Consider the following 8,522-nt stretch of genomic DNA (forward strand, 5'->3'; position numbering starts at 1 on the left):
AGAATCGATACGTGTGCCACACTACGTCAACCTGCCACATTTCCATGCCAAAACCAATTTGAACTTTTCACAATGAAATGGGGCCTATGATCCAAGTGCATACGTGGTTCACCAATGATTGTAGTTAATCAAGGCTCATTAGCTCCTAATCACTTGCCAAAATACAAAAATGTCACCCTCTTGACGCAACGTGTGACGTGTGACTAAGAAAGATGTTTTAGTTTAGTTTATATATTGACCAAAGACAAATTCAAGAAATAAGACTTTTTTTTATATATGAGACGTAACACGTATAAATTTAAGATATACGTAACGATCGTAATACAAATAATTAGAAACCAACTAAAATACAACTATCTAAAACATTGAAAGTCGAAATAAGTACGTGGACACACATCAGCATATATCTAATGTTCAATATTCTTTTCGAAAAAAATGCTTTTTGTTAAGAAAAAACTCGAAAACGCACGTGTTACTTATTAGTTTAAAGCTATTGGATTGGTAGGACGTGGATCCGACGTGGAATTTCAACTGTCAAACCGTGGCAGATACCCTCAAAGCCGTCGATGGATAAGCTCCTTGGACCCCAGTGACCTATTTCTATTACAAACCGCAACAGAGTAATAATATTGAAATCCAGATTCCAGAGATTGGAGCTCACAAGCAATGGTGTCGAATCTGTGTTACAGGTCTCCTCCTCTCACTCGTCTTATAAATACCTCTCGACCAATTCATCTCATCAAATCAAACCTTTCCTCTCCGCCTAGCCGGATCAACCTGTTGAAGCAAACTCACACGACTTCTGGTACTATTCTATTCTCCGCTATTGATTAATTCATTCGGTTTCAGTAATTCAGTTTTGATTTCCAAGAACGGAAACCTGACGTTGAGTTTTGATTTCTTTTTCATGCTTCAGAATTCGTAGACATCCCTGCAATAATCGAGCATTTCCATTATTGGCCTTCCAGGTACGTGAAAATTAACCAAACTCATTGAAAGATTTTAGATTGAGATTGTTTCGATATAGAGATTTACAGTTTTGTATCGGAATTTGCAGAGAACTGAGAAGCCTTTACCTACAAGAAAACCATTACACGAGCAAGAGAAGGACATCCCGATGACGATTAAGCCGGCGGTTCGAGTTTCCGACGGGAAGCTGATCGTGAACAACCGGACGATTCTGACCGGAGTACCAGACAATGTCACCGTCACGTCCGGCTCCGCGTCCGGCCCGGCCGACGGAGTCTTCCTCGGCGCGGCGTTTGACGTCAGCGACAGCCGGCACGTGACGTCACTCGGGGCATTACAGACCGGCGTGCGTTTCATGGCGTGCTTCCGGTTCAAGCTGTGGTGGATGGCCCAGAAAATGGGCGAGTCCGGCGCCGACGTCCCGCTCGAGACTCAGTTCCTATTGGTCGAGACCAACTCGTCCGGGTCCCACCTCGAGGAGGAGATCGTCTACGCTGTGTTCCTCCCTCTTATCGAAGGCCCCTTCAGAGCCAGCCTACAGGGGAACAACAGTAGAGACGAGCTGGAGCTTTGTTTGGAGAGCGGTGACGTGGACACCGAAGCGGCGTCGTTTTCGCACTCGGTGTTCGTCCACGCCGGGACCGACCCTTTCGCGACGATAACGGAGGCGGTCCGGGCCGTTAAGTCTCACCTGAAGACGTTTCGTCAACGTCACGAGAAGAAGCTCCCCGGAATCGTTGACTACTTCGGGTGGTGCACGTGGGACGCGTTTTACCAGGACGTGACTCAGGAAGGAGTCGAGGCCGGTTTAAAGTCGTTAACCGACGGCGGGGCGCCGCCGAAGTTCGTCATCATCGACGACGGCTGGCAGTCAGTCGCCGGAGATGAAAACAAAGCCGGCGAGCTGCAGAGGCTGACCGGAATCAAAGAGAATCCGAAGTTTCAAAACAAGGAGGATGGGATCAAGAACATAGTCAACATAGCAAAGGATACATACGGTTTGAAATACGTGTACGTATGGCACGCCATCACTGGCTACTGGGGCGGGGTCCGACCCGGGGAGGAATACGGGTCGGCTCTGAAGTACCCGGATATATCGAAGGGACTCTTGGAGAACGACCCGTCGTGGAAAACGGACGTGATGCGGTTACAAGGTCTGGGGTTGGTAAACCCGAGACACGTGTACAAGTTTTACAACGAGCTACACAGCTACTTGGCGTCTGCGGGTGTAGATGGGGTTAAGGTGGACGTGCAGTGCGTGCTGGAGACGCTCGGAGCCGGGCTGGGCGGGCGGGTTGAGCTGACCCGGTTGTACCACCAAGCTCTTGATGCCTCGGTGGCGAGGAACTTTGAAGACAATGGGATCATAGCGTGCATGAGCCATAATACTGATGCGTTGTACTGCGCGAAAAACACGGCGGTGGTTAGAGCCTCCGACGATTTCTACCCCCGCGATCCGGTGTCGCATACGATCCACGTGGCGGCGGTGGCGTATAATAGCGTTTTCCTCGGCGAGTTTATGCTGCCGGATTGGGATATGTTCCACTCGCTTCATCCGGCGGCTGAGTACCACGCGTCGGCCAGAGCCATCAGTGGTGGACCTGTTTATGTTAGGTAAGCTACTATTTTTATCCTTTTTGTTTTGTTTTTGTTTTTTATTTTAATTTTGATTAATTTGGATTTTGGTTTTTGTTTTTATAGTGATGCGCCTGGGAAGCATGACTTTGAGCTGTTGAAGAAGATAGTATTGCCAGACGGGTCGGTGCTCCGGGCCCGGTTACCAGGAAGGCCGACCCGGGACTGCTTGTTCACTGACCCGGCCCGGGATGGGTTGAGTCTGTTGAAGATATGGAACATGAATAAGTACACAGGTGTGGTTGGAGTGTACAACTGCCAAGGTGCAGCATGGAGCTCACTGGAGAAGAAGAATGCGTTTCACGAGACGAAATCGGAGGCCATTACCGGTTATGTTCGCGGCCGTGATGTTCACCTGATTAGAGAGGCTGCCACTGATCCCGATTGGAATGGTGACTGCGTCGCGTACTGCAATCGGACAGGGGAGGTTGTGACATTGCCTCACAATGCTGCTATGCCCATCTCCCTCAAGGTGCTTGAACACGAGATTTTCACCGTCAGTCCCATGAAGGTTTTGGCGCCGGGGGTGAGTTTTGCTCCTTTGGGACTGGTTAACATGTACAATGCCGGTGGAGCCATTGAAGAGTTGAGATATGAGGAGAGACTAGTCTCCATGGAGGTTAGAGGGTGTGGCAAGTTCGGTGTGTATTCTTCAAACAAGCCCAGCAGGTGCTCTGTTGAGAGTAATGAGGTTGGTTTCAGCTACGATTCGGCATCTGGGTTGGTGTCTTTGTGCTTGGATCATATGCCTGAAGAGGGAAAAAGAGTACAACTAGTCGAGGTTGAGCTGTAGGAAATTACAGTTAGTAGAGTTTGAACTTCCTCGGTTTTTCTTAGTCATTTAGATTCACGTTCCTTTCTTTGAGGGAAGGACAATGCATCATTTCTATTCTTGTGAGATTTATCTAATCTATGAATCGTTTACGTTAATGTCCCATTGTCACTTCAAATTAGAATGCTTGAACTCCTGAATGTAGCCGACTCCTGTAACCAAGAATCTACATGCATAGATTTCTATAAACCAACATCACTAATAAACCAAATAATCAAACAGATGCGAGGGCGTAAAATCCGAAAGTCTAGCAGAAAAGCAAGCATATTCATTGGGATAATGCTATCATATAATGCAGAATCACAGAGATGAGGAGAATGCTAATTGATATTTCACATACGTGGGACAAAAGCAAATGGCAACTCAACGAGCCTTTACCAAATCTTACATCTGCTCAGCTTTAAAATTGCATAACATTAATAACATTAGGAATCTAAAACTAGGAAACTAAATGTTCATGTCCAAGCATATATAATCACTAGAATTGGTACAAGAGATAACCTACTGGCGATTGGTGAAAGCAACTAGATTAAAATGATACAGAACCTACCCCATGCATCTTTCTGGCTGGCGTCGACCATGACACCTGACCGATTGTCTGTCCATAAGAACCTATGATCTAATACTCCATCCTGACAACGGTATCTGAGACTTGGGCTGATCCATACTGCATCCAATCTTTTGCACATATAACAGCTTCCAACGTCTCTGGTCGCAGGGAACTCCTGTACTGATCCATCTCATTGGCAGTGTTATCAAAAACAGAATCGGAAGAAACTGTAGATACAGGAATTGACAAAATGTCACGGGCCATCTTAGACAGAGTTGGGTACTTCATCTTGTTCAGTTTCCACCAGCCCAGCACATCAAATTCGTGGACTCTAGGCAACAGAGCCTCTTCCAAGTACTGATCAAGCTCTGACTTCATCTGTTGGCTAGTAGTCTCCATGATATACACATCAAAGTCGGTGAGTCCATTGTCTGCAGTGGTTCCTCCTTGGGAATCCTCTGTCCTAGTGTTGCCTCCCGCATTTCCTTCTTCCGCATAAGCTGGTGTGAGCGGCAAAGGCAGTGTCAAATATTCATGAAAGAGCTCATGAATTCCATCATCAACAATCTTGATAAACGTTGGAGCTTCTTCACCATAAACTTTGTTGAAACTGAACTCAACAAGCTTCATCTTGAACCTAGGATCCATAACCACCGCTGTTGCCAATGCCAGGCAACATTTCTTCCAGTACTTTTCAATTCTTTCTTGCATTTTCTTAGCAAGATTGCTCACAAAGGGATCCTCAGTTGTAATTGCACGAGCCAGATCTGACTGAATTCTCCAGACTTCATGGAAGAAGGTAACTGCAGTTGGGCTAGTTGTAGTAGTCAAGATGTTCGATGCATCAAAGATCAGTTTCAAGTATGTGCAGAGAGTCTCAACTTGCTTCCAATCTTCCATAGAGGGGGCTTGTTTGTAATCAGGATCCGATGTATCCAAGCAAGAAAACACTTCCTTTAACTCAGAAGCAGCCACCAGCATTTGATATGTAGTATTCCATTTCGTTTGGTCATCAAGAGATATGCTCCTTTCACTTGGGACTTGAAGCTGTTCCTTAAGCTCCACAAACTTTTCCTCATGGGACTCTGATGTCTTCACATACTTGACACTATCCCGGACCTTTTTGACTACATCTCGCCCTGCCTCCAGCACTTCTTTTGCAATACTGCTCAAGGTACGCGCAACACAATTCCCAACCAATAATTGACCATTGAGGATAAGTGGGTTCTTGATGGGGAGAAGAGGCCTTAAATTCTCAAGAGCTGCTTCATTCACTGGGTGATCATAGGTGATGGAAAACAACTTGCTTTCCAAACTCCAGTCATGAAGGCAAACAGCGACAGCATGGCTAAGCACAGAATCTGAGTCGGGGTACGGTTCCATCACAACATTAAGCAGCCGCCTGTGCAACTTCCAGTCAGCATCAATGAAGTGCCCAGTAATAAATACATAACCCACGCTTTGAGAGGAAGTCCACATGTCCAAGGTAAGGCAGACACGTCCAGGTATGCCCTCGATAAACTTGTTAAGGTTTTGCTTTTCCGTTAGGTAAGTTGCAACACAATCACCTTGGACAGTATTGAAGCTCACCATGTTAAAATGTGGCTGGAGATTCTGGACAAAAGTTACAAACCCAGGATGTTCAACCATATGCAGGGGGTAGTCGTGCATGATTATCATCTTTGCAATCTCATGACGGCAACGGTCTGGATCAAACAGAAACTGGGGAGAGTTAGCAGTCCGGTAACGCCGTTTTGGTGTATTAGCAGTACTGCCACCCCTGGTAGCTGGGGTATATGGAGATGACTGATTCTTGTCCTGGTTACGCAGAAGTGCCGGGCAAGTACCCTTAGCAATGTGGCGTTTGAGGTGGCTGGTACCAGCTACTTTCGAACCAGTACTATATGCAAAACTCTGTTTGCACTGCTTGCAACATGCCCTCCTACATCCAGGACTCACATTTTCAATGGTGAAATGCTCCCAGACTACGGACTTCTTTTTCCTCCGCTTGTTAGGATGTGCCTCTGGATTTGTCCCCTCCGTGTTTTCATAGGTGGTCAGCTCATTGTTGGCAAGGGGTGCATCGTGGTTGGCATAGTGTGTGAGCTCATGGTTCACATACGGTGTCATCTCATTGTTTGCATATGGTGTCAAGTCAACAGGTGCATAGTGGATTCCCTCATTGTTTGCATAGGGAGTTTCTGTCTTTTCTTCAAACTGGGTTAGACTAAGCATCTTTTCCTCATCATGTGTTGGCATATTCCCTTCATCTTGAGTGTTCATCTTGTCTTGAATAGGAGTACTCATTGGCTCGTCCATTGGAGTAGGCACCGGCACTTGAACTTGAATAGGCACCGGCTCTTCATCTTGAATAGGCATTGGCTCTTTAACAGGAGCCGTCATTGGCTCTTCAACTGGAAGAGTTGCTGGTTCTTCAATTGGTGTAGACATTCTCTCATCAGCTGGAGTAGTCACTGACTCATCCACTGGAGTAGTATCAACCTGCATTGTCACTGACTCTTCAATTGTAGTAGTCACTGACTCTTCAACTGTAGTGGTCACTGACTCTTCAACTGTAGTCGTCACCGGCTCTTCAACTGTAGCAGTCACCGGCTCTTCAACTGTAGCAGTCACCGGTTCTTCAACAGTAGCAGTCACCGGCTCTTCAACAGTAGCAGTCACCGGCTCTTCAACTGTAGTAGTCACCGGCTCTTCAACCGGATTAGTCACAGGCTCTTCAACCGGAATAGTCACAGGCTCTTCAACATGATTAGTCACATGCTCTTCAACTGAATTAGTCACAGGCTTTTCAACAGGTGTATTATTTGGCTCTTGAACTGGAGTAGTAACTGGCTCTTCTACAGGAGTGGTTTTTTCTTGAAAAGGAGTGACCAGCTTCTCTTCAACAGGGGTGGCCATGTTGTCTTCAGGAGTACAAATCCTGCATTCAGTAAATCCATTTGAAATTCAGTAAGCAGTGACAAAGTCGAAAGCAATACTACATAGGAACTGTTGCATACAAAAGCTGGTAAACCAAAGAAGAACCATTGACAAAAGTGTATCTAATGTTCAGGGCCATCTACAGATGCTGAGAATAATTCGATATACATAAGGAATGCACCAAGCAAGAAACAACTGAATTTGTAAAACACTAAACCAAATTTAAAACACCATATTTGCTTGTAAATGCTTATAGACAATTGGTATTCAGAATAAAACTGAATAAAATATGAATGCAATATGCATGGTATGACACGCATCCCAATGTCCCATCCTTCTTTAACCAGCTAAATATGCACAATAAGATATACATCCCACCCCACTTTAGCAACCAAAGACAAATAACTACATGCTCCAAATTATATATTTTTTTCTTTGGTGCAGTATTAAAACAGGAAAGGATTACAAAATATTCAAGTACATGTCTGAGCGTTTTTATATCAAGCTTCCTGATTCCGTTTTTATGTAAGAAAGACAACAATGAAAGCCATTTTGCTAGTTCATGCACAGTTACAAAGACAGTTCTGTAAAGGTCATCCATTATGTCCTCAACTTATTCAAACTGTTAAATCTCAATTTCTGTCAGCAACAAAAGCCACTTATCTCGTTAAGACAAGAAAAAATAAAATAAAAATTTGCTTCTTTTTTGTAAAAAACTTCCTTATTAGCATCAAGTTTTCCCGTCAGGGGTAAAATAGAGTTTTTACACATGTTAAGTAAAAACTGTAAATAACACACACATAAAATGCCCCCAAGTTGGGCCCAACCAGACATAAACGGGCCAATACAAGTTCATGAAACAAATTAACCCAACCAAACAGTTTGAACAGCCTAGATCTAACACAGTCCATCTGATTTCATCGAAACAAAACACAGTCCATCCGATTCTTAAAAGTCCGTCTTGTATCGAACTCTCACAGTTTCAACTAACCATGGATCTCAGATGGGTCCGGTCAACGCCGTGGCCAAAAAACACCAGAAACGGGCTAAAACTGACACAAACAATAAAAACTCAACCAGATCTGACCGGAGTCTGGACACTCCAACACGAGCCCAGATCAAACTACAAACCTTCCTAATCAAAAATCAAACTTTCCTGATCAAAAATGAAACCAACCCAGCTTAAAATGAACACAAAAAGTAACTCAAGACTCCATATCTCTCTCACGAAATCAATCAAATTCATGGCAACGGACTACAAACCATGAAATTCAATCCCCCAACGAAATTTCATGAAATTCTACAAACACACAGACACTCGCGCAAACATTGAAAAAAAAAAAGCAAACAACGAAAAAAAAACAAGCAGAAATGTCCAAGGCGCAAACAAAAATGTCCAAGGCGCAAACGAAACCTGTGGAGTTGTAGAAATTGTTACCAGAAAAGGAAATCGACGGAGGCCGGAGATCGGCGTCGGGGAGGGGAGCTGGGGTCTCCGGTGGAAACGAGGCTCCGGTGGAGCGGGGAGAGATCTAGGGTTTTGCAGAGAGGGAGGAGGAAAGAGAGAGATTGGGCTTGAGACCCGAGAAGGCTAAT

General features: G+C 45.0%; 1 protein-coding gene across 1 annotated transcript; it reads left to right on the forward strand.

Annotated features, from left to right (window-relative positions):
- Window positions 1-1,108: 1,108 nt before the first annotated feature.
- LOC101310347 (probable galactinol--sucrose galactosyltransferase 6-like) lies at window positions 1,109-3,540 on the forward strand. Its single transcript, XM_004287234.1, has 2 exons — window positions 1,109-2,583; window positions 2,671-3,540. Exons 1-2 carry the CDS (start codon window positions 1,118-1,120, stop codon window positions 3,395-3,397), a joined length of 2,193 nt encoding a protein of 730 aa, XP_004287282.1. The 5' UTR covers window positions 1,109-1,117; the 3' UTR covers window positions 3,398-3,540.
- Window positions 3,541-8,522: the final 4,982 nt, after the last annotated feature.

This window comes from Fragaria vesca, linkage group LG1 (assembly GCF_000184155.1).
Source record: "Fragaria vesca subsp. vesca linkage group LG1, FraVesHawaii_1.0, whole genome shotgun sequence".
Lineage (NCBI taxonomy): Eukaryota > Viridiplantae > Streptophyta > Magnoliopsida > Rosales > Rosaceae > Fragaria > Fragaria vesca.

What these genes read in the sequence shown, in the direction of transcription:
- LOC101310347 (XM_004287234.1), top strand. Translation starts at nt 1,118, where the DNA reads ATGACGATTAAGCCGGCGGTTCGAGTTTCCGACGGGAAGCTGATCGTG. An exon ending in GGTGGACCTGTTTATGTTAG is followed by an intron (nt 2,584 to 2,670) that starts GTAAGCTACTAT and finishes TTGTTTTTATAG; the next exon opens with TGATGCGCCTGGGAAGCATG.